Source organism: Cyprinodon variegatus, unplaced genomic scaffold, assembly GCF_000732505.1.
Source record: "Cyprinodon variegatus isolate N-32 unplaced genomic scaffold, C_variegatus-1.0 Scaffold90, whole genome shotgun sequence".
In the NCBI taxonomy this organism is placed as follows: domain Eukaryota; kingdom Metazoa; phylum Chordata; class Actinopteri; order Cyprinodontiformes; family Cyprinodontidae; genus Cyprinodon; species Cyprinodon variegatus.
Window position 1 is genome coordinate 1,522,223 of NW_015150543.1, and position 26,551 is coordinate 1,548,773.

General features: G+C 36.9%; 1 protein-coding gene across 9 annotated transcripts in view; it reads right to left on the reverse strand.

The window, feature by feature from the left end:
- The window catches only part of lrba (LPS-responsive vesicle trafficking, beach and anchor containing), a 243,521-nt gene that overhangs the window by 181,659 nt on the left and 35,311 nt on the right, over window positions 1-26,551 (reverse strand). For all 9 annotated transcript variants that reach the window (XM_015373646.1, XM_015373651.1, XM_015373653.1 and 6 more), the window contains exons 8-23: window positions 26,166-26,312; window positions 25,582-25,779; window positions 23,373-23,506; window positions 22,804-22,912; window positions 22,172-22,324; window positions 20,780-20,948; window positions 19,735-19,814; window positions 19,357-19,419; window positions 18,780-18,877; window positions 18,518-18,610; window positions 16,816-16,924; window positions 16,452-16,533; window positions 13,239-13,362; window positions 12,943-13,135; window positions 2,045-3,394; window positions 1,760-1,956 (exon numbers count right to left, since the gene is read on the reverse strand). In XM_015373646.1, the coding sequence (XP_015229132.1) occupies window positions 1,760-1,956; window positions 2,045-3,394; window positions 12,943-13,135; window positions 13,239-13,362; window positions 16,452-16,533; window positions 16,816-16,924; window positions 18,518-18,610; window positions 18,780-18,877; window positions 19,357-19,419; window positions 19,735-19,814; window positions 20,780-20,948; window positions 22,172-22,324; window positions 22,804-22,912; window positions 23,373-23,506; window positions 25,582-25,779; window positions 26,166-26,312 (3,299 nt within the window). The remainder of the gene's footprint in view (window positions 1-1,759; window positions 1,957-2,044; window positions 3,395-12,942; window positions 13,136-13,238; window positions 13,363-16,451; window positions 16,534-16,815; window positions 16,925-18,517; window positions 18,611-18,779; window positions 18,878-19,356; window positions 19,420-19,734; window positions 19,815-20,779; window positions 20,949-22,171; window positions 22,325-22,803; window positions 22,913-23,372; window positions 23,507-25,581; window positions 25,780-26,165; window positions 26,313-26,551) is intronic.

Sequence of the window (26,551 nt, forward strand, 5' to 3'; positions counted from 1 at the left end):
GTTTATTTATAACAATATTAAAATTATATCATATCCATCAAAATTAAGATAATCCATTTTGCTGGTATTGACCAGCCCAAAGAACATTTTCAAATGCCTTATTATTTTTTTCTCTAAAGCAAAAAGTTAAAAACCTAGTATCTCTTTTAAGATTGCAAACATTTATTTTAGTCATCTCTGTGAAAAGAAGGGATAATGTTACAAAAAGGTTAAGCCTGTAGTTTAGAAATGCTTATTAAAACTAAAAAAACAACAGAAAAGGGATATAAAAGCAGTCATAATAGCAGGTCAACAATTTTATCGTACATTAAAGGTAATTTTTCAAAGAAACTAGTTAAGTTAAGCAGGTTAACATGCGTAAAATGGACAGCCTACAGAAAACATGGCTAACTATCAAGCTAGCAGTAAAACGTCTCGAAATTTTATTGAAAAAAAATGTTTTTTCTGCACAAGAAGCACATCTATAAAAGAAAAAAAAAATTATGTTGTGTTGTTTTTTTAATGTTTTATTGAGTTTATTCTCCACTTTTATATTTATTTGACAACTTTTGAGGAAACAGCCTTGAAATTAAACTTCAGTGGTTCCGATCGAACTAGCATTTTGGCCTTGACTGTTACTTTATCCAGCTAAAACTTTTAAGTGTTTAAGTGTTTAACATTTTAATAACATTCATTGTTTTGGGTTGTTTCAACTATGAAATACAGTTTTTTCATCACTGCATAATTCTTTTGTCTACCATAAAAAGATGGTGTTATTACTCACCTTGTTATCTTAACATTTAACAGACAGAGGTGTTACGAAGCTGTACAAGTTAGTTCAATAATTCAGGGGCCAAACCGCTGGCATTTGATTGATTGTAAACAGGAGTTGGAAAATTGCTCTTCATAAATGATGATATATTCACAAATAAAAAAGCAGGCCTGCAATTTGACTGTGAATCAACTCATTTCTGTTTAATACTTAAACATCAAAACAGTTACTAAAAGAGAAATATTTCAAATCCAGTCCATCCCATTCAATTTTTGAGTTTCATCTGTTAACTCCTCAGAGATTTAAAGCCCAGGTCACAAAGGCTGCGTCTGACTTTTTAAGCTGATTTGATTTTTTTTGCCATGTCACACTGGCTGTGTATAGAGAGACCCACTTTATGAGTCTGTGCAGCATCTCTTAAACCAGAACAGATGGAAAATATTAATAGACCTATGTTAACAATATAATGGGAACTATGTCTAAAGAAAAGGAAAACGTAGCAATAAAGGCCGTGGGACGGTTTATATGCTGACTGAGGATGTGAGAGGGGATTCTCAGAGAGAGATCTGGGAAATTTATCGAATTTCTGGGGGGATTTTTTCATAGAGGGGAGAGATGAGCTACGCTAACCTACACTGCCCCTTGTTTTGATTTTTGTAAGGTTCAAAGAGAATCACTATTTTACTATATCCATTTTCTGTCCTCCTGAACTCCTATCATGGGTAAAGTATTCTGTTAATTAAAAGGTTTTATTGATTGTTTATGCCCAGTCTACCGCTCCTGATATATATGCGCTCTAAGCGAACTCCAAAATGGACTGTTATCCCATGCATTTAACAGATTTTATTTTGTATTTTCCGGATGTGTTGTACTTTGTAATTACATCTCTTTCTGTCAGACACATGAAATTACCACTGAATAGTCAGATTAAAAACAAAAAATCCTTTTTCAGCTAATCAATATTATTGGCAATAAACAAAACAAAGGTGGGTCTGCATGTGTTATTACCTCCTCCACGCCTGCACATCTGTCTCAATGGAGAAAAGTAGGTCAGTTAGGAGGCGCTGGTGCATGTGGGACCAGCGGAACTCTGGGATGCGGAACATGGTGGAGCGAGGAGCCGAGGTGCTGCCATCTTCTGCTTTGCCTGATGGACTTACTGCTTCACCTGCTGCTGCTCCTGGTGATGCTGCTTGGCCTGATTCCTAATTTAAACCAATAAAAAACAACTTTAAAATCCAAGCAGGATTGAAAAGGACATTTAATGGTGAGAACCAATAAATAGATGCATACTGCGGCAGGGGTCTCCTTCAGTTCAAGTCTCTCTGTATCGATGGCCACGTTTGCCACGTCAAGTCGGGCGATTTTAATCTCTTTGGTCTTGGGGGCAGAATTTGAGCCCTTGCTGGTGGTAGAGCTAGAGCTGGCAGTGCTGCTGTCGGGGGCACCAGCGAGGGTCCCCTCTGCAGTGAGCTCACTGGACTTTGAAGCTGGGTCTTGTGAGGTTACCTCTGCAGCTGCAGGAGCGTCCTGGACTGAAGGAAGTGCTGAAACATCTGAGGCCTGCTGGTCTGTAGCAGCACCTTCCGCTACAGAGGAAGACTGTGAATCATTTACATTTTCTTTGGTGGGTTCTTTGACACTTTGATCCTCTGTTTCAGTGGGAGATGTCTGACTTTTTGAGCAAGGCACCTGATTCTCTACAGATGCTTCCTTTGCTTCTTTCCCAACAGTCTCTAATTCCTTTTTGCCATCATCCATTTCTGTCCCTTCTTTTTGGAGCTCTTTTGTTTTGCTACCATCTTCTTCTTGCTTATCTTCCTCTTTTTTAAATAGTTCTCCTTCCTCTCCTGTAGCAGCTGAAACATAGGAGGAATCTTCTTGACTATCATCTACATCGCTTGGGTTAATCTGGTCACTGATTGACGACACGTCAACCAAGTCCTCGTTTAAGACAGAGGCTCCGCCCAGAACACTGTTCTCCAGAGAAGCTGAAGGTTCAGGGGACATTTGCTCAACCTCGTCTACTTCTTCAGACACACCAGAATGTTCTTCTGCTTTAGAAGGTGGATCACCTTTTTCATCCTGGGTCTCTGCATCATCATTGGTTGAAACAACAGAGTCTTTCACCACCTCCTTGGTATTTGCACCAGCAGCTCCACTCTGAACACTTTCAGCCGTTTCCGGATCCTCGTTGCTCTTCTCGGTTGCTGGTTTAACTGATTCCTCCTGTTTTTCTACATTTTGGTGCATCACAGTAGCTCCAGTTTCTTTGTCAACATTTGATTGACCTCCAGAGGACTCGTCCATTTTCACTTCCTGCCCTTGCTCGGTGCTGGGTGGGACGTTGGTCACATTGCTGGATGAAGTGTTTCTTTCCTCTGCAGCCTCCACTGGTGTTGAGGCAATAGTGGAACTAGATGCAGACTCCATGGAACGTTGAGGCTCTGTGTTTACTGTGAGCTCGATGGCCGTTGAGGGTGCTATCTCTTCAGCAAGTGGCCCGTTAACAGATTTCGAGTCTTCAGAGCTTTGGCTGACACCAGAGATGGTACGGATGGTGCTCCGAGAGCTTGTAGAGCCCTGCTGCTGGTACTGACGGAACATGCGGGACAAACTTTCTTTGTGCTGCTCAAATGTCACCTGTGAATGTACAATTAATAGCAGTGTTAGAAATCTCACTATTAGAGATAATACTAAGGATTTCATGAGCATGTACTATATGACAATAAAACTAGATGCAGAATAATAGGCGGTAAATAAAAACTAAAAGTCCTGTTTCTTTGAGTAATTTTTTTCTAAACTTATCTTCCTTGTTTATAAACTCATTTTAAACTACCCTAATGTTTCTCTAACTTCTCCAACCAAGCACCAGGATGGGAAAGAAAAGGCCTGTAAGCTCATTTGATGGTGGTATGGTTTCTGGTGCTAGTCGGACTCTTTTGAGCAAATAAGGAACTGGTGTTCCTCTGGGATTTCAAAACACATAACCCTTTATTGGGTTTAGAGGATAGTCTGAAAATGAAAAATATATATATATGATTATGCCTTACTTGTGTGATAAAAAATGGGACCACTGCATTGATACAGTAGAACGACAACTTTCTCAAGAAACTCTTCACAATGGAGTAATGGTATTTTCAGACATTATTTCTGAAAGCTAGATACGTCAATCCTTTAATCAACAGAATTACTTCAGCTGAAAACGGGAAACTAAGGGTCGATCAGCAAACCCAGATGACTTTTCTGTTGAGCCTAAATCAACTGCAATATTTAAATCTAGCTCTACTTGTCATTACTCTCAGTAAGTAGACATCAAAATATGCTGTAACAAAAAAAGGTGGCATCAAAGATCTGTGAATGGTTTCAAATAACCCGTCTATATGAGGAACTGCTCTTCCACTACCAAACATTTCTAAAATGCTACGAAAACCAGTTACTTAAGTATGTAACAGATTAACAATTCATAATATTTTTTTTTCAAAAATATTGCATCAGACTATGTCTTCCATTTTTTTAAATGAATGACTGAAAAAAACCTAAAATAAAACATACTGGTGCCATTTTGAGAGGCACAGATCTCAAAGAACAGATTAAAAAGCCCAGTTTTAACGGAGCCAATTAAGGGTTAATTAATTGTGTTGAAAATATTTGACTTATTAAATCAATATGAATTAGGTCATCCAGGATATTTTGTCACGTCTTCAATTGTAGGTCTAAGAGAGAAATGCTAAATACCATGTAATTAATCAGGTCATATTTTGTTTTCTATAAAACGGATATAAATAACTTAAATGATACTTGTAGGATCAAAGGTTTTGGTGCATGTTAACTAATAACACTTGGGCAGAGGTGTCAAAAGTATAAATGTTTCTTACTCCAGTATTAATCCTACTTGTACTTCTGTAAATGTTTTACTTAAGTAAAAGTACCATTTTTAAAACTACTTAAAGTATAAAAGTAAAAGTAATGCAGGCAAAATGTTAAGGACAGATGCTTTATTGTTCTACCCTATTAAAGGAACATTTTTCTACTATTCTGGATGATTATTTCCATATATTTAATCTTATTAGTTTTTATAACTAATGGTAACCATGTCAAACATAACTTTGCATCATCTTGAAATTTATTGTGGTATGTGGGGAACAACAAATTTATGCAGTGCCAAGTCCAACCACAAAGAAATCGTCTGGATAAAACAAATTATTTCGTTTTTGTTTTTTTAAATATAATATTGAAATTGTAATATAAATGTCAACAGGGGATAACGAAAATGAGCTTAAATTGGACAGAATAACAAGTCTATTTTTAAAATGTAAGAAGTAAAAAGTAGAAGTAAAAGTAAAAGTAAAAGTAGAAGTAGAAGTAAAAAGTTGTCCAGAAAATAATTACTCCAGTATAGTATAGATAGCCAAAATGTCTACTTAAGTAAGGTCATGAAGTATTTGTACCTTGTTACTTGACACCTCTCACACTGGGAAAGTAAACAAACAAAAAACAGTGACATATGCTAGATTTTTTCAGCTTCTATTTAGTTTTTAAATGATATCAAATGTCTAACTACTCATTTCACAACTCTTACGCTTCTAAATAAGAAACAGGAAGATAATGTCAGGATTCCTCTTTAATTTAATCTAAGTGCATCATGTAACCACTGGGACCATTAATGGGTAACTGGCATATTTAAAACTTCAGTCCTGTGAGCATCTGCCCAAGGCCTATTAACCTCTATCAGTCTTCTTACCATCTGATACGGTTAGCCTAGACTGCTAGTATATACCCACAATGGTTTGCAGTGGCATTTGAGGAAGGAGCTGTCCATGTAAGCAGTCATAGATTAGCAGTAGATACTATTAGTTTGTGTCTTTTAGCTGTGCTGAGTGCGTGTCCGGCATTGGCAAATCCTCCCACGCCTAATTTAAGACCAAGCATTAATCACTGGGCTTGGAGCTCAGAGTCGAAGATGGGCCTATGATGGGGTGGGGGAGAAACCAAACCCACTTTGCTGATTTTTCACCTGGGGCTATTTGGACAGAAGAGGGGAAGAAGAAGGAAGAAAAAAAAAAAAGAGGGGAAACTAAGAAGGAAAGAACATGAGAACACTGAAGATGAAAGGGCAAGAACAAAATCCAAAAGAAAATAAAGAAAGTGAGTGATTAAGAGAGGAAGAAAGGAAAGAGGAAGAAAGAGGCTGATTATTTGTAATTAATTAGGCGTTATTGTTCTAAATTAGCCGGCTACATGGGTGCTCATTAATCTTCTGTAGTGGGAAGCAGTGACTGGTAATCTATAGCCTGTTTCTGAGTGCACAGCCTACTCTAAATGCAACAGTGGTCCGTCTTTTTCCCCTCTTCCACCCACTTTCCCACTGATCACACCAGACGACCTTCCAACCCATTAGTTTGAGCTTAATTTGACATTTATCATTTTTAGCAATTAAAAGGCTGCATTAAGGCTGCACTGCTGCGGACATTATGCAGGAAAGTGGTGAAGCACATAACATCATAGATTAAGGATGTTGTCTGTACATTACGATGATGTATGCTGGTCTTAAAAGGGGCTCTGCAACAGATCCAGTTACCACTAGACAGAGGCGGTATATGTCTGTGTGGTTTTTGAGAGACCATTTAGCTCTGCTCAAAAATACAGAAACTGCCCTGGGTGGCTAAGGCATCAGTGCTGATCTAATCTAATTTCAGTTTACTCAATGACTCGACTGCTCTGGCAATAGTGGGTTATGAAAAAAACGTTATGGTGATGTAGGGGCTTTTCTAATTTGACAGGTAACATGGTATTAGCTGCATAAAACACGCTTTCTTCAGTTGTTTAGCATTTTAAGCTTAAATACAGCACAGTGTTTTTTCTATAACCTTGGGCTAAGATTATAACAGGCTATTTGTAATGCATCAAAAAAAAAAAAAATTGGATGATAACATACAAAACAAAAAAAAGACAGTCAGCTAGTCAACACACAACATCATATAAAACTTCCAAATTCCCATTAGCTTCATATAATAAAATGTAGATTATTCAGCACATAAGGATGCAGAAGGTCAGGTTAACAAAATGCTAACTTTGAAAACCTTTTCCTTCTTGTTATGAACTTTTAAGACCTTGGTTGCACATTACATATGGGAATGGGTTGGCTGTACACTCCTAATCCAATTGGCTAAATGTAATTAAACGTCCAACTAAGAGGAAAGGAAAAACAGGCAACCAGTCGTTTGCTGCTGTTGCATTCATGTAGATTTGCCCTTTAAAAAACAATCTGCATCCTATCTTCATGTCAAAACAATGTTCTTAGTTTGTCTGCTTGTTTGCCGTGTTTTTTGCTACTAGGCATCAACGATGTTCATGTGCAGCAATTATCCACACAAAAAGGAAGCTTCTAGCTTTATAAACTACATATTTAAAAGCCTTAAACGAACATATATCATTTGAGTCATTTTAGAACTAAGGAAATAAAATGTCTCGTCCAGTAAGAACTGCTTTTTAAAAAGTCAGTTACTGATTCAGCCTAAACAGTAAAACACAGTATTTTAATATCCTGCTCACTGTGTTTAGTTTCAAGACATACATTGCTTTTTTAAGCCTATTGTCCATCAGCAAAAAAAAAAAAGGCTTCTGAGTCAAGTCCTATTTATACCTGAGAGAACAAGTCATTGAATACAAAAATACAAAAAAGTTTAAATAAAAAAAGATAAGGGATGTTACGAATTCAGTTGTCCTCAAATTGTACTACGAGTTTCCGACTCCAAAAAAGCTAAAGTCACTTAAAGACTTTATAGCTGCTGCTACCAAATTTCTCAGTATAGGTATGTGATTCTGACAACAGCAACAGGCTCTTTATAGCCATCCGCAGTTTGATGTTAAAAGGGATCAAAAGTGAATAATGTGTCAACCTTCTACCTTTCTCCTGTCATGATGTACCTAATGGTTTTAAACACGTTAAGATCTTGAAACATTAAAAAAGGGGTTTTGCTAAAAAAAAAAAAAACAATACTGTATTATTTCAAATTCCAGCAGAAGAAAATCAGAAAAGTGATCAATGCAAACACCTGTTCTAGTTTCTGCTCTTTATCTCTTTTGGGCCTAATATGTAATGAAGCCAGTTGAGAGTAGGAGAGTGAAGGGCATAGGAGAGTGAAGGGCTCTCGCTTTTAGAGGGCTCCTTGTTCTCAAACTGAGTCTTGTGCAGAGATGGATGAGGGGCACCTTGGAGGGGATGTGTGAACTGAGACTGGGAGGGCTGTGATGTCAGTGTGCCCACCTGCAAGCACATCTGTCTGTTAACAAGACATGCATGCAGATATGCTCCTTTGCAGATGACTGACAGAAATATATACACAAAGTGCACACTTGAAAACTGATCTCAAGTGTAAAGGTCCCTTTAAGGTTGAAGGGGTTGTACTGTAGCTCATTTTTCAATATAAAAATCAGAACACCCTGGTTTTCCAAGATTACAACTGGTTTGTTATGTTAGACTGTTAGAGTTACTCTATGTAGACAAGAACAGACACAATTCTAATAGATTCTGTGAAAAAGCATTCACTGTATTTGTTCGGCATTAATGTTTTTAGTCACACTAAAATGCTTTGGGATATGAAACAGATTTTAGGGTGAATTCACACCAAGAAAGTAGTTTATTTGTTTTTTGTTCGGTGCACGTGGTTTTCACATTGTACTTTTTACAATTGTGTGACAGTTGCTGCTTTAAACAATTAGGGCTAAGCAGAGTACGGACCTGAAAATGAATGAAACAATCGTGAGGTCCTGCATGCTGCATTTCCATCAAACATCTCTCTTATTTAGAATGGGATTGGGAAAAAAATTGTTCAAGCTAAAGGAGATTATGTGATCTGGTCCGTGCCCCAATATGATGGTAGCAGCGATTTTAAGCAAAAGACGGCTAAACGAGTAAAACATCTAGCATTCACCTTTCTTACTGACCCTGTTGCATTGGTTCATTCGTACCAAAAAGGCATACAGTTCCTGTTGTTGGGACATATGAGGCTGGTTTGTACTCACAACCAAAGCAAACCGTTTGTTTGACTGAGAAAACTAAGTTTGTTTTCAAACAAAAGGGGTGATGCTGAAATGGACTAGAGTCTGAACATGGCAGGTACAAAAACACCGTTGTTGTCAGACAAAGACAGATAAAATAAAAAATGCAGTTAAGATTTTATAGTAATTATAAAACCAACCCAGACCAACCTTACCTTTTGTGAAAAAGCAATTCCTACTAAACCCAAGAACTGGTTTTGCCATCCTTGGTGGCAAAAGATGCGGATGGGGGAAAAAAAAAAAAGCTACTACCATCTATGCTTTTTCATTCTTTGTTCACTCTCTGCCATATTGTTTTAATTGAAGTTTATTCATAACAGGCAATATCACAACATCCTGATTGCAATCGACTGTATTGTCTAAAAATTTGCCTTTTCATGTACTGTAGTAATACCTTTAGAGGGTCACTTTCTAGTGTATTTTAATTATTCCTCTGTTAAATAACCTGAGTTTGCTTAGCCTAAGTTGAGTGAGTGAATTTTAGAAATAGTTTTTTATACCATTAAGTCAAAATGTCCACCTGCTTTACTTCTTTTGATGAAGAACTATTGTTTCAGTCTATGATTTCTCTATATCCATCATATTCAGTGTGTTTTCTCATGTGATAGAACTCACATTGTCAGAGCTCCAGTCCATCAGCTTTAATACTACAGCTCTAGTGTCACAGACAAACTTTCTGTAAAAATGTATGGAATCTGGAGCCAAACCAGCTTCAAAAGACATTAGTATGAATTGTCTCTTTCTGCAACAGAAGGGCATAATTGTGCATTTAGCATTATCGGTCACCTATAAGGGTGTTTTAACCAAACACTTTGCCATGATTTGTTTTGTAAGATAAGTTAAGCCCTAGATGAGGCAGGTAGGGTTTGTGTGCATGAGGGAGAGCAACTTTGAGGACCGGAGCAAACCAGGCTCCTTTTTTTGCCGACTTGGCAAAAATCTGTGGAAAGTTATGCACCTCAGTGGCTTATTTACATGTTGTGAAGCTTGGAAATACAAGTAAAAATGGAATAAAAGGCATCTTTAGCACATGGTGTGCATCTATGTATGTGCATTTGCTTGGGGATAGAGAGAGTCTTTGCTTACCTGTACAAAATGCTACAAAACTCTCTTTTATCACTTTAACTTTGTTTTATAATGTTTTATGTTATGTTTATGTTTTATACTTGTCACCCAAATAAAAACCTCTCCATAATAATATTTTTGTTATATGTAGTTATCAAAGTTAAACTAAATGTTTAACCTTATATCTATAGAAACTGGTTTCATTTCCAAGTTCAATTATTTAGTTCTCTGTGTACAACTAGTTAAAGGAAAAAGTAATCGAGATGGGGAGGAGGTTCATTTTCTTTTTTCCAACAAAATCATCCATCATATAGTAAGAGTTAGCATGAGTTTGACTACCCAGGTTAAATATTCAGTTCTACCTTTACAGAGAAGCAAAGCTTCTGCCTGCTATTCAAAGTGTTTAAGAACTGCATCCAATTCAGTTAATGTACGCAATTTATAGTCATTTTGAGGTGCTTTAGGTGGAATATTAAGGCAGATCAGCTACGACTTATGTTGTTGGAGATAATTTGTCAAGTTTTTCAGGTTGGCCAATCCAATGCCAATCCATGGCTCTCAATCTAGCTCACTAGTGAATCCTTAGAAATGGTTTTGAAACTCTTTCCAGGCTGAAATCTCTGGTCATAAATATCCATAGATCGTGGCATGTTCTGTTGATTTCTGAGATTTCTTTTAAAGAACTCAACATTTCCCTGACATGCTCTTTAAAAAGGGCTTATATTATGCTAATTTTTTTAGGTTTTAACAAGGGTTAAAAGATTTTTGCATCTTTGAATATTCTTATTTACTTTTTCTTAATTAATTTTTCCACCTTCATAAATATAATAATTTTAAAGCAGCAGTTTTATTTTTTATTTTTCAGGGTGTCCAATGAAGAGCTTCCGATGTATTAATTTGACACAATCAAGTGTGTCAAAAAAATTTAATTTCCTCTGCTTTTAATATTCTGCAAAAAAAACAAAAACAAAAAGTGCTTCATTTGTATCTTATGGTCAAGTACATGTATAAATATTTAAATAAATTACTTCAGCATAACTGAATTTTTTGCTAAATTACCTGAGCAGCTGTAGTACATTGGCGCAATTTTTAAAATACGAATGTTATAAAATTTGATTTTAAATCTGAAACCATTAGCAAATCTAAATTTGTTTCCAGAGTGATAAAGATAGACCGATACATCGACATCAGCAATTGTTTGCGGATGTTGCGGTGAGGAGCATGCATTGCTTTTCACTCAATTCTGCTTTCTATTATTAAGATTTAATTTGATTTGTTAATTTTATTTTTATTTTTTATTTATATTGAGACGTATAAAATTTGTTACTGGGTCATTTTTACTATTTAAAATGGAGGAATAAAAAGCAATATGGGCCTGGAAAAAAAAAAAAAAAAATCAGCAATTGGCATCACCTATTAGGAATCAGATTGATAATAAAAAAAACAGTATTGGCATTAAAAATCCTGTATTGGGTATCCATGTTGTGATACCAGTTGGAACCAGCTAATCTAAGTCTGTAATAGAGGATAATGTGCATTTCTAAAAGCATATCTGCACATCAGTTCTGGAGGATCCCAGTGGGATTGTCGTATTTATGAGGCCTTGTTTCGCCCACTGCTCTTGCATTGCAACGATGAATATTCAATGTCCTTTGAAAAAAGGACTTGCTAGAAACCCAGGAGAGTAGGATGAAAAAAAAAAAAATGCGGCTGGTAACTTGGAATCACCCAAACACACAGAGTCCCACACACACATACACCAGCACATTGCCCTGCAGCAGTGGGAGGAGAGAGCAACAGTGACAAACAACTCTGGTGCTACAAAGGTGGCAGCAAATCTATCAAACGGGACAATAAAATTGCAATTGAGTTTCTTTAGCTTTTCTCCATAGCAGATGCATGTATCTTGGTGGCTTGCACTCGCTGCAAATAAATTCACTAGATGCACAGAAGGTTCACTTTCATTGCATGTGTAAAATTCTTCGGGATGCCGTAAAAACAGCACAGATCTTGAGCAATTATTGGGCTAATAATGGGAATTTTGTACCAGTTTCTGAATCACTCCTGAGCAAATATTTGTTTTGAAGCCTAAGAAAATAATAATTTAGATATTTCTATATTTTTTTTAAACCACAATAACTTAAATTTTGGAATTTTTTGAGTGCATTGCGCAAACAATTTGTTTTAAATGTCTCAGAAGTAATTTCATGGGTATGCCACACTTTGTGTCTCCTGTTCAGTCGTGGAGAGATGCACCCCACGAACAACCTTCTTTCCCAAAGGTGTGTGTGTGCCCCCTGTTGGACGGCCGCCTTCACAGCACCCCCAGGTGACTGAGGACCGTCTCATATCACCAGCACTTCCTTCACTCGACTTACAATCTGCCAGGCTTAAAAGCCCCCCAGACCACAATCTGACACCAACCTCAATTATTTCACTGCCCTGGAACAGAGTCATGTAATGTGATATCAACAAAGTATTTCTGAAGCAGTATTTTGAATGCAGCTTTTGGAGATAATAAGTGCCAGCAGTTTATTCTTATCTGTTCAGTGTGAAAGAGAGAAACTCTTAGCATAAATAAAGGAAAGGCCGACGGGATTCAGTCCAATCGGTTTGTACTGTAATGAGCTTTTAAATTATAATCAGTGTAAAGCTTTCATAGTTTAATCTGATGGGCAAGGGGAGTGTAGCTTAGGTTACAGTGTTAGCATATAGAGCAGGAGTTAAAAAGACAGACGATGGGGATAATGGCCTGTAAGTTTTTCTATGATGAGCTGCATTTTCTCAGTCACATGTGACCCAGTTGCTCGGATTTTAGCTGCAGTCCAAGTGAGGGTGACGGTTAAAGTTACAGTTATGTGATGAGTGTTTAGGTTAACGATATTGCTGCAAGATGTGAGCGTGTGGGTTACATGCTGTTGAGTTTATACAAAGAGACAGCATCCAACGGAATCCAAAGGGAGGAAAAAGAAAACTAGAAAAAAAAGTTTTGGTGTTTTGGTTTTTTTAGAGATAGATTCAACTGCAAGTGAGCTGTGCATGGACATAATGAGCACCCTGACCTTGGAATGGGTGATGGACAGGGTGTCCACCCAGACGCGCCAGCCGCCCCACTCGTATTTGATGGCGTGGTATAGCAGGATGCGGAAGATGGCGTACACCATCTCAGTAATTTTCTGCTCCTCGTTGTTTCTGGGGTTGACGAAGGACAGGGAGAGCATCCACTCCTGCCACACCGAGCACTGCAGCAGGCTCCTGAAACAATAAAAAACACACAGCAATGAGAGCGTGCAGTAAGGCTTACTGTATCGCCACGTGGGTCTGTGCCTCTACACCCTGCGAAAGGTGGGCTTTTTACCTGCGGTTCTCTCGGCTGTTATTGAACAGTTTGATCATGTCTGACAGAAACACCCTGCGAACTTCCATACTCTCAGGCGATTGGGGAGAGTTCTTTAGGAGAGCAGCGATTACCTTCAGGATCTCTGGAAGAGAAAAAACAGACAAGAATAAAGTCCTTATTCTATTCATTATCTCTGAAAAGGAGAACGTAACTAACCAGAAAAAAATCCAAGAAATTTTTCTTTTATTAGCCATTTCTAGTAAACGGTCTTCAATGTTTTGCAAAAGGCATCAGTCCCATTTTTAATCTCTACCTTATTTGGATTTTACTGTTTGTCCAATTAAATGCTGCACACAAAATTGATGTGTGCTGTAGGCACTCCCTTTATTTTGAAAAAAAGTACTCTGGAAAAAAATCAAATAAACTAAATGCACGGAAAAGTTACCAAATAAGTAAACAAAATCACCTGCATATAACTTAAGCTATATAGAAATCTGACTTTTAAATTCTCACTTTTTTCACACACTAAATACCAATACAATACATTGCAGTTTGTAGTTAAGACAAAATGTGAGAAAAATGATTTAGTAAGGTAAACCCTAAATCTACATAGGTCCAAGAGGCTGTCTCCATTTACAGCCACACACTCCAGAAAATCTCATTCTCTCCTATAAAACAAAACAAAAGCCAGGCAAAAACAAAAAAAGGAAAGTTATAATAATGATGTGTATTGCATTGAAATGGTTTTGGAGCTCTTGTAAACAGGCGTGCCAGGGTCCCAGACACTTCTGAAAGGATTTGGCTTTGGTTAAACCGAGGAGACTGACTGTTTAGATGAATTATCTAGACACTGTCAGTGTGCATTTGCACTGAGCAGAGAGATGGTGGGGCTTGGATTTCACTTGTCTCTTCGGAACTTAGTGCTAACCAAAGCACCCCCCTTTGCCCCTGCAGACAGTTGTGTTGTTTCTACGCCTTAGTCACTCAAATTATGAGTCGCTGAACCTTTACCGCCAGAAAATTACCCCAGCATGTAGTGGGAATGAGGACGGAGGGATGGCGTGATCCCTTCTTTTTTTCCATTTGCTCTCGGTTCTTTTCCCTTGAGTTAATTTGAAGGAAATGCTACTTCCTCGGTTTGTTTGATTGGCTCTGACGTTACTAAAGACTGCAATCAGGGGGCCATTTTGGGAGTTTGTCACAGATTAAATCAAGAGAATACAGAGCAAAGAAGAAACAGACCACTGCTCTGTGCTTCATAGCACAAGGGCACATGTACAAACGTCCACAAGGTTTCCATGATATATAAACCGCCTGTCCAGCACGGTTGAGCGGGAGAGTTTTTAACACAATAAAGACCTCTAAGATAATCAGTATGTGACTACAGCAGAGCTTGTCAGATTAAGGCTGGTTGGAAGTAAACCTTGGTTGTGATTACAGCAAGCGCTTGAATTTCAAATTGATTAAAGCCATTTTGCACATGTGCGGGTACAGAAGAAATGGGAGGAAAGAGCTGGAGGAAAAAAAAAAGTCTGAAATATTTCAACATGTAAAAAAACTAAAAGCTGACAGAAAATTGGACAAAAGGATAAAGTTTCTGCAGCATATGAGATCAAAATGATTTTTTAAATTTTATATATATATATATATATATATATATATATATATATATATATGCACACACACACAAAACACATGCAGGAGAAAATCCACCAATAAGAGATCCAGATACCATCTTCTGAGAATTTTCCCTGAAATATTGCTAAATCCGGTGTTATTTTCTAAACCTTAGGAAGTTTCTAGAATAACACAAATCAGCAGCACTTTTTTTTCTTTTTTTTATACTTTCTTTTTTCTTTGTATACTAAAACATTTTCAGATTAAGGACCTATTGTATCGTCACAATTGATGCATCTAAGATCATCACCTTGTTGAATTGGGACTCCTCAGCTTTTTTTTTTACTATTAAGTCAGGTTTTAGTCTCTCAGACAGCAGAAAAACATCTTTTAGTGATGATCACCATGTGAATATCTCCAGATGTCAACTCAATGTAGTTTATTTATACAGCAGATTTAGAACAAATGTCTTCTCAGGGCAATCTGAAGTAAATCCAGTCTAATCATTGATTTGTTCAAAGTTAGTTACAAGCATTCCAATTTGATTATATTTATGAAAGATTTGTTTACAATGTGAATTTGGTAAAGTGTTTCCCATCCAGGGAAACTCGGCTCACTCAGTTAGCAGAGGCTTCTGTGGATGGAAGGCTGCTTGCAGTAGCCAAATTTGCAATCATCCAATACTGTATGCGATGGAGGGAAAGGAAAACAGCCATCCGACAAGAGGAAACCTCAAATGATTTGAAAATGGGTTAACCTGTTTTATTCTAAGGTGAAAATAATGACGCTGATGTGCTAATGGCAGCTTGATCAGACTGCATCATCTAGTAATTTATTACCGCCTTAGATTATCCCTCAGGGAGATGACAAGGACACAGAAACGGCCTCATTTATTTATAGCCATTATCATTTTATATTTAAAAATAAGTAACCAGATAAATTTGATACATTTACAACATAATTATGTATAATCAGTCTAAAAATAAACCACTGTCTGAGCCATTCATTTTAGAAAGCCAGAGTTTTTTCTGGTTCTAGATAAATGGAGCCAAAAATATTTTTCAGTACCATTTTCAGATTTTCCTAACATTGCTCCAGATTTTAAAAGACACTAAAATTGTCTAGCTGTCATAGTAACACTTTTCACATAGATGCCATCCAAAGAACAGGCAACATTTTAGAGTGAAGAGCAAAAACATTACCTAAAATGTTATATGTTAATGATCAAAAATTTAAATTAAATTTTTATATGAAACTTTCAAAATATTAGATTCTGTTAAACAGAAGCCTAAATCATTTTATTCCATTTATCTTTCCTTTATTTGCAAGTCAGTCCTGCCAAGGAACAGCCAAGTAATTCGCTTAAACAACCTCATGAGTGTCAATCTGTCACACAGTGTTTGGACCAGCCTAATGTTTGGATTACATCTGGGATTCAGCAGTAGGAATATACACACAGCTTTTCAAATTTACAGCGTTCATTTGTTAGTATACAGCCCGCCGATCGAAAGCTTCCACTGGGATCATCCTGCGGCAGAATGGGGCTGCAGGTATGCAGACACTGAGCTGCTGGGGATGATTTAGAGGAGCAATGTGGCGCTGGGAGGCACTTACGAGGGTTGAGAATCTTCACGGTGGAGTCGGGGTCTGGATGTTGCTTGTGGATCACTTGAGTACAGATCTGCTCGGTCAAAATCTACGAGGTTACAGAAAAGAGGATTATAGTCCAATTAATCCGAGCAATAACAGAAATAAACAACAGTCCGACACGTGTTTAAATTCTAATCATTAATCTAAACTACTGTACCTTTTTTTTAAAATAAGATACTTTACTCATTTATAATTGTATCTTAATCCAGTTTACACACACCAGTAATCAGAACATTAAACATTGACCAAAACTATACTGCAGATTATTATAGAACATGTCTTCTTATATACTGCCTCTAGAATCAACAATCAGCTAAGGCAGACTGACCTCAAAGAGGCTGTTGTAGGTTGTCATGGTGAACGGGTTGGAGTGAAGCATCAGGCGTTCTGAGAGCAGCGAAAAAAGGCCGGAAGTCAGCATGACCTCAGACTTCCTCCTGATCAGGACGGTAGAAGAGATGGACAGATCAGTGGAAGGACTCGTTTGTTCAAAATAGTTCCATGAGGAAAAACATCACTACATAATAACGGAAATGCTTCCAATCAGTTTACTATGTCTGAACAGTACAACCTGGAGTTTTAGATCAATGGCATACAATCAATGGCTTACAAAATGATCTGGTTAAAATGTCCAGATACAGCTGACATATTTAGGATAAAAAAGTTAAACAAATATCATGTGGATTAATAAAAACTATGGAGGAAAAAAAAATCTTTGTAGAACCTTTTAAAATGGATTTTAAGATGCTCCTAATTACAATAAAACATTGTTAAATTTGGCAAAACATACATTTTGTTGTTTTGTGTGTATATCAATGAAATGTTATGAAATTATCTAAAAAAAAAATTATTTAGCTCTTAAAAACTTAAATAGTGACGGTAGGGTGGCCCATCTAAACAACTATAGGCTCCAGAGGCTATAGACTGTTTTTTAAAGCAGTCGTTTTGGTTTGGCTTTTTAGCTAGATTTTAGTATTTAAGATTTATAAAAACATTTTGAGTAGAACAGAAAAAATAAACCTTAAAAACCCTGATTAATCAATTATTGAAATATTCATCTACTAATTTAAAAATTAGAGAATCTTTAATTGGCATTGGCTAAGACAACCACAAATCAGAGCAGGCTAAACTGTATTTATACTGTATATATATTTACATTTTATATTTAAGATGAAAAACCTTCTGTGTCTGTAAGTATTTTTTACTTAAAACTTCTCAGGTAACTCATGTTTAGCTTCAGATAACTGAAACCCTAGAGAAAAACAACAACAACAAAAAATCTCCAATTTCACAACTTTTCTATCCAAATATTAATCAGTTAATCCACAAGTAATCAGAGTAATTGATTATTCCAAGTCATGTAGTCCACAGTATAATTGCATTTAACTAAAACTTTAAACCCTCTACTGGTGTTTAATTATATGTTTGAATCAAAAATCTATTTTTTTTTTTTTACAATTTTAATTATTATCGCTTGTAGTGCTATCATTTTTATTATTTTGGAATCCATGGTTTTATTAATCCAATTACTTTTTCTCTGTCCTTTAAACAAACAATACTGTTTTCTTTTTTTTTATGTCCCTTTTATTTTATCAAATATAAACATTTTGTAAAAGCAATAAACTCATATCCTAATGATTGGTACAATCAGTAAACATTATATGCTGGATAGGAGGTACATTAAGAGTCAAAATATCAAAATACTATCTTTTTTTTTTATAAATAGCTGTTTTTAAGATTCTTGATTTTTATATCCATGTTACAACCTACTAATATTTTTTAAAGCAATAAAAGAATTTAGCATCATTAGGACCGATTTCTAACTATCCATGGGTTAAACTTTTAAATGTAATTGTAGCAAACAGATACGGGGGGGGGGAAATATGGGAGTTAAATCAGTAGTTCATTCCCATGTAGAGTTCAGCAACCTTTAAAATGCGTAAATTTTCATGTAATGCACAATTAAAATGTTGCACATTCTGTAAAAAAAAGCAACAGAAAAATAAAAACAGTAAAAAGGGAAAACTTACTTTGGGGACAAGCTCTTCAGGAAGTAGCCCATGACCTTTAATGCCTGGACTCTTATCCCCTCGTTTTTTGACGCCAGGAGCTTATAAATAACACTGTAAAGACAATTTAAGTATGTGAAATAAATGTGTATAATTGAACTAAATTACACATTAGCTTAAACAAAAAACTAAAACACAAACCGTATATTTACTACAAAAAAAAAACACTAGCCTGTAATTTCCTCTTGACATACCAATAAAAAAATAAATAAAAAATAATCACCGTATCCCGTTCCGCTGGTCAAAGGCTTGGACCATAGTGCCAGGATGTTCAGACATCAGAGCAACCAGCAACTGCAGCACATCGATGAGATTTTCATCCTGTGGAACACAGAGGAAGCAGGTTGAAGCTGAAGGGCAGCAGTGGGACCAGCTTTCAAAGGGAGACTGTAAATCACCAGCTATTAAAGTTGAACTACCCGTTTAGAGTCAAGGAAGGAGGAAATTAACTGCACTTCTGATGACTTACCAATATCTGCAGTCATAGTTACCAAATTAGCTATAATATATTCAATATAGAGGACAGATGAAAAAAAGATGCAGAGTGAACCATAGTAATTGCTAATGAAACAGATTTTATTCCCAAGTTCTCCATGCTAAACAGATATTGGATTGATTTGCATCACGTAAGTGTGAACAAATCTACATAGGATGTAAAGAACAGCAGATTTTGGAAAGCTAAAGCAGGTAGAAGCTAAAGCAACAGAAGCTAAAGGCTTGCTGATAGAAGGCAATGTTAGCTGGAGCAGTGTTCTGACACCATCTGGTGGTCGAGTTCATCTCTGCAGGTTGCGGCTTACCTCATGCATGGTAAGGAGGTAGTTGAGGATACTCTGCAGTTCGTCTTCCTTCACACCATGATCCTGAAACCAATGCACACTTCAGGTAAGCCTCGACTAGCCTGGCTGTCCTTCACATAAGCATATCTGTTATAGTATCTAAGGACTCATCAGAGGATCAGAAATTATAATTAATTTTTTTTTATTAATTTCCCATGCCTACAAGGAAAAAAGTTCCAGCTGTTCTTTAACTACTTAGAACCAAATAAAGAAGATATAAAAACACAAAACATTCAACAAAATACAGTATAAGATATTATTTTGTTCAAAGGTTTGATACAAAGTTAAAAAAAGAGGTAAATTAAATTTTTTGAAATGAAAGTATTGCAATCAGCCTACCTTCATGATAAGCTGCTTGATAAACAGCAGCAGAAAAGCTCTCAAAGAGAGTATCTCCTTCTGACTTGGCCTTGGACCATCTGAAAACCAAAAAGCAGTAAAATCAACTAGGATGCACAAGATTAAAACAAGTGAGGTTATCCTTCTTTCTTGTAAGACTATGACTGTAAAGAAAAGGTTCACAAACTCTTCTTCAAAATATGGATGAACAATTAATTCTATTTGCAATATAATCACAGTTATAAAAATGTGATTGTCTAATAGCTAGAGCCTTCAATTTTCTGTAGTGTTACAGTAGATTTAATGAGCACCAGGCCTGTAGGTAGCAGTAATGAGTTTAAAGTGGGTTAAAATGAGTTTAAAGTGGATTAACCACCACTAGGAGGGAGGACAGAGTTGCAGCTATGTGAAGATCCATGCATCAGAGTCCTGTAACAATGGACTCCAGACAAACGAGCATCCAAGGCAATGAAAAAAAAAAAAAAAACCTGGAGTCAAATTGTTTGCTTCTGAATAGTGCAGAGGAAAAAAATAAATGAAAAAATCGAATTTTAGTCCCCCAAAATATTTTCAGCAGAAATAGCACAGCCCTAATTCAAAACATGATAGAATCAGTAAAGAGTAAAAGTAATAAAAGCTCTATGGAAAGTAAACTAAAGTGCAGATTTATGGAAAATTATGATGAAAAACAAGAAAACTAAATATTGTCAGGTCAAACAAACATCTGTCAGTACATGTTGATGGGTTGATCATAATAGGGGCTCTTATGCCTGTATATTATTGAACAAACACTTTCTGTAGCAGAGTATTTCAAATTTACATGTGATCCCATGATCCCTTAACCTGAAACATGTTACTAAGCAGCAGAATGACAGAGTGACATTCTAGACAACGTGAGAAAGTGAAAAATCCAGAACCAAACTTCCAGTTAGTGCTCCCCAGCTGTTTAACAGTATTTTACTCTTATTTAAGAAGGACCATCATGTTTAGAAGAAACACTGCAGTTAGAAAAACAATGACAGTAAAAGACAGGGTTCAGTCTTACCAATGCCTTTAGGTGTGACTCCACTGCGGTCGTGAGGATTAACAACCCAGTAGTAGTACTTTAGTGTATGCATGACCTGAAGCACGGTTCCTACCCTGCGAACCGCGTTGTAGATGGTTACCGTGCTGATAAACTCTGTCGCCAAGTACGTGTAGAGAGTCAGCTGCACCTGCACAGACCAAGGGGAATGTGAATAAGAACATGTAGAACACAAACACATTATGTCTCAAAGAAATACACCGACAGAGGTTTTTTAATGGACTGAAACTAAATAAATGTAATGAAGAAGCAAGACTAGTATAGATAGTATTTTAATCTATTAAATGAAAATCTGAAAATGTAGCTGACTTCTTTACCCCCAAAATAAACTCCAAGGCAACCGACTGCCCTAGAAAAACCGCTCATTAGTGAAGTCTACCTGAGTCTAAACTAAAATCAAATATAGATGTTATGTAAAGAATGTTGGTTCCTTTTATGGCTTCCAGACCCTCCTCCTAAAACTGCAAGTTAAAGGGAACATTACTCACAAAATCTGTTAATAGGGCAAATTATTTATATAAACAACTAATCATTCCATCATTCATGGAAATGTGCCAAGAAGAAAGCCATTGTTGAAATAATCCCATAATAAGCCAGATTTGACAGATTTTAAGATGAGGAATGGCTAACATGTGGAAGAACGAATTTCAATTTATCAAATAATAAAAATAGGACTTTCTGCAAGACCTTCTTACATCTCTGCCTTGACATGTGGTGGCAGTATCATGGTTTGGGGATGCTGGTAGCTTGGTTGGACTTTGTACAAGTCCAGCAGAAAATCCGGCTAGAGCAACAATAGGATGATTTGAATCATAGCAGATTTGTGTTTTATAATGATCCAGTCAAAGTAAAGACGGCTCCTGCCACTGCAGACTGTACGTCTACAAAGCAACTAAGAGGGACTAAATAGAACTGTCAGGTGTACTGTTAAGATTGAAATCTGTAAATAAAAATTGCCTGAGTCCCATTTCATGCTGGTCTATTAAATTAAAGACTCATAACATATACGCAGCTTTGTGGTTGGAAGGTAATAAAATGTGAAGATCAAGAGGAATTAACATTCTTTTAATCCACTTGATATTTTTCATGTCAAAATTTCAAAACAATCCTTTCTCAAGGAGGTTATTCAAGTTTTCCAAAAAAGGGTATGAACTTTACTAAAAATAAAAAAAAATCTGATGCAAAATTAATCATAGACAAAAACTAACTTGAAACTTAAAAGTATAAAATTCAGATCTAAAGCAAGACAAACATCACCTGTTAGTGCCTCCACCGCTACAAGTATGGAGGACTAAATCAGTGATAACCCATCAAGGAGTGAAACTATGGAGTTTATTGGTGTAATTAAGATACCTTGGCAGGGGCATGGATCCAGATGGCAGGGTTGAACATTATGTGATCACATAGCTGCTTAAGCAAATAGATGCCATTCTGCAGGCTGCTCAGGTATCTGGAGAAGGCCAGAACGATGTCCAGGACGGGCCGTGTGACGTGTACCTTGGAAGACTGGAGCACAGAGGCCAAGGAAGAAGTGTCAGACAGACTTCATGGAGATGTGCTACATTGCCATACATAATAATAGCTAATATATATACATATATATATATAGGTATAGAATGTATATAAATATGATATATTTTACATTTTGTTTTCAGTCAAGTATACAATAAATGAAAAAAAGATCTATACAACTTCAACCCAAAGCCAATAGTTATGAGATCCCAGCTCCCATCATGCATTGCCCTTAAATGTGTGTCTGTTAGTGTATTTGTAGCAGAGTGGAAGCAACTTTTAATGGGCTCATCATATAAAAAGTTGCCCTGCAATGGACCGTGTTGCCCTGCGACGAACTGGCGATCTATCCAGGGTGTACCCCGCCTCTCACACCAGCAACCCTCACAACCCCGTCTGGGATAAAGCGTTATGGATGGATGGATCATATAAAAAGTATCCATTCTATCCATGGGACTGATTTTTCTTCTCACCTTCTCCAGGGTGTAGCCAATGACCAGAAAGCCTTTACAGGCCAGGACCTGCTCTTGCATAGACACAGAGTTCTTCAAGAGCTCCATCATGAAGGACATCAACGTGTAGCTAGAAAAAAAACAGCGACATAGAAGCAAACAGACAAGTTGGACAGTGAATAATATGTTGTGACAAAGCCCTGACTGTCAAGGTTATATCTGACATGGAGACTGACTGAATGAGGGCTGTGTGTCCTCATGTGCTGTTCAAACCGATTTAGGTTAGCATCACCTTGATGACAGCTTAAAAAAGTTGTTGCAGCATTTTATATTGCAACATGTCTCATTAAGCCCATTTCATTCCTACACTGGTGTAAAAAAATCAAATTATTTTCTTTGCTAATAAAAGATATCCCAGGCATCAAAAGTTAGACAATAACACCACAAAGACTTACTTTAATAACATCGTCCCCAATAGTTTTTATATTACTAAATCAAATAAAAAACAGCAAATTAACTATCAAGTTGCACATAAAAACATGCTAAAGCTGTTGAACTTGTATGGCAGAAACCAAATAGTTTTTAGTTACCAGACAGAGGTGTCAGGCTCTTTGCTGGTGGGCTGGTAATAATCCAGCTGTGCAAACAGAGGGAAGAGGACCTGCACTCCTCCGATGGAGTGAATGCCACTCTGAACAGAGTGAGTCACCACAGCTTTCACGTCCTAAAAAACACAAACATACGTGTCACTGTGTAAAAAACTATTGTATTTAACTACATGCAATACATTTGTTCATTTCCACATTATCAGACGCAATTGCAATTGCAACATGAACATTTTCAAACACTGTTTATAGCAAAGCGGAAAGGTTACCTTCAAGTTTCCTATGATCTGCTCTAACCAAAACAGCTGATTTCTCTTCACCAAATAAACACCATCAAACTAAAAAGCATGTGAAATATTTTTTGTCTTTATGGATGGATGTTGCTGATATTTCATTGGACAATAATTATATTATTTCCCAAAACAGAAACGCAGAGGGGAAAAAAAAAAACTGAGATGGTTTATTGTCAATAAAAACCTGATCAGTGCATCTTTACTAAAAAGAATAGTTTGATTAATTAATTTTCACAATTGAAAAAAAATCGTATTTGTTCACGTCCAAAGTAAAAATGCATAAAAGGATAAGGTTATTCAAAATTTTATCTAAAGCAAAAAAAAGTTGAACATTAATTAGGTTAAAATATTGATGTTTCCAACCATTACGCTAAGTACAGGGGCATGGTTGATCACAATGATTCCTGCATATAATGTTACATCTATGCAATTTAACAGTTTATAAATTAACACCAGAAAAAAGATTATCTTAAATTCCTTTCCCACATCTTCTGCAAGTCATACTAGGTTTGAGTTAAGACCTATAAAGGTATTTTCAATCCACAAAATGATTTGAATTTGAAAATCTAAGTGAATGATGTTAAATAAATTGACTTGATTTTAACCCTCGATTCAATTCAATTCAATTTATTCGTAAAGTGCCAATTCACAATACCTCATCTCAAGGCACTTTACAGAGATTCAAAAAAAGTTTAAAAACAATCCACTGGACTTTGTTTTCAAAGTTTGAAGACATTTCACTTCCCATCCAGGAAGCTTTTTCAATCCAAAATGTCTGGAATAGAATTGAGTTCAAGGCTTTATAGAGTGGACCAAAACAAAAGCCTTGTTCTGGCTTAGAAACATGCAATCTGAACCTGACGAGCTTTGGAATGGGGGTTGTTTTGTTTCCTTTTTAGTCTGTATTAGCAGAAACCCGTCTATGCCTCTAAAAGGGTGGTCGTTAGAGGGGACTGTTTGCCTGGCTGAAGAGACCTCTCATGGCCCAACACAGAAGAGCGACCTCCTCTGGACCTCCTGGATGACTGGGAATCTTCACCAGCACTTTACAGAGATAATTCAACCCGATCATATAGTACGATTGGTTCAAATGTTCAATCCAATTGCATCGACTCATTGACTCCACAGCAATCCCTCAACTTATTCAACTGACACAACAGCCTAAGTTCAAACCAATTTTATTCAATTTCATTTGGAGTTTTCCAGCTCTAACAGCAAACTTGAGTGTTTCCTCATGTACATCTGGGTTACCCAAATATTGTACAGAAAACCTGGATGCCAGGTTTGAGCCCATCATTGAAATGCATATTTTCAAGCAAAGCTTTTTTGGAAATACATTTTCTGTTATAATTTGCCAGCAAGTCGACCCGAACTTCAAGTCGATCAAGTCGATCATTCATTCATATTTCCCTCTAGAATTGGCCATCTATGGGGTAGATTAAGGAACCTTGCTGTATGTTTGAGTGGCAGTAGAAGCTTCTCCCATATGCAGCTTTTTTGTTTGTCATGAAAGATTATGTGATAAACAGTACCTGGGAAGGATAAAATTGAGTTCATTGCACTGTTATGTTGAGTAAAGGTTCATAAAGCAGCACATGAACAGTGTACTATGATTTTCCATCATCTTTCTTTATAATTAGAACATAAATGGGGGTAGGTTACAGCAGATCATCAAAGGCCCCAGCTGAGCCATTGTGTTACTATTTATAGAGAGAAAACAAGCAGGGCGAACCATACAACAGTGGGATGCAGGCAGCAGGAGTTCATGAAGCAGCTAAATGTGCAGCGATGTCCCTTTAAGGGAGTAGGGGTTCTAGCTCAACAATGGCAGTTCTTGTGATACAAATCCTAACCCAGTCAGGGGAGGCCATAGAAAAGTTAAACTGGGAGTATATGATTACCTGTAGCATGAGAGCGTGCGGAGAATGGACAAAAATGGAGGCATTGTCCTTCGGGGAGGACTCAAGGCAGAGCTGGGCATCAGTGGCGCAGGGGTTGTAGGTGAAGGCAATAGAAGAGGACAGCTTCCCGTCATACAGCAAGGTCTTATGATGCTCTGCAAATAGCAGGTCACTCTCTGCCTTGTACTTGAATGTGCCCTGTGAGAATAAAAAGAAAAAAAAAACGCATTTAATAAGATATTAAAAATCTCAAGTTTTATTACGAATAGGGACTGGTTACCCCAAAAATTTCCAGAGGTTTTTTGATGATAATCATTTAAAGAAAATGTATATATTTTTTTATTATTCTAAAGGTAGTTGTACAGTATAATAGTTTTATTCCATAGGAGACCAAGAACATTAGCTTATTTTTTCCAGAACGTTCAGCTAACTGGTACACTTCTTGTGGAGTGTTCCTCTGCAGAAACCAACACAAAGCTAGAAACACACATCATATAATAACAAGGATAAACCAAGTGACGAGGTTTATAAACTGACAGTATGTAATAGTGACATGGCACTTTAATTGTTGTGTCAGTTTGTACCTGGTAGCCAGGACCCAGCTGATAGATGGCCAGGATCTGAGCAGCGCTGAGAGCCTCTGCAAACAGGTAAACTGCCCCCATCTGTCCACAGAAGACACGGTTCACGTCTGCCGTCTCAGATGATCCAAGGAAGCACTTGTCGAAAGTCTGAGGGAGGAAGCACAGGAGCAAGGATGGTTTAGAACAGGAACATGTTTACACAGAGAAGAAAGGAACAACTGTGTTTACCCAAGCTATAAATGGAATCAGCATCCAAATAAATGAATGAAGCTAAATTAAATCTGGCGATCACCGGTGACACAACAACAGAAGTGTTGGGAATAATTAGGCCGTGTCTCAAAATAGAGGCTAATGTACTTTGATAAAAGAACACTGCATAGTGGGGG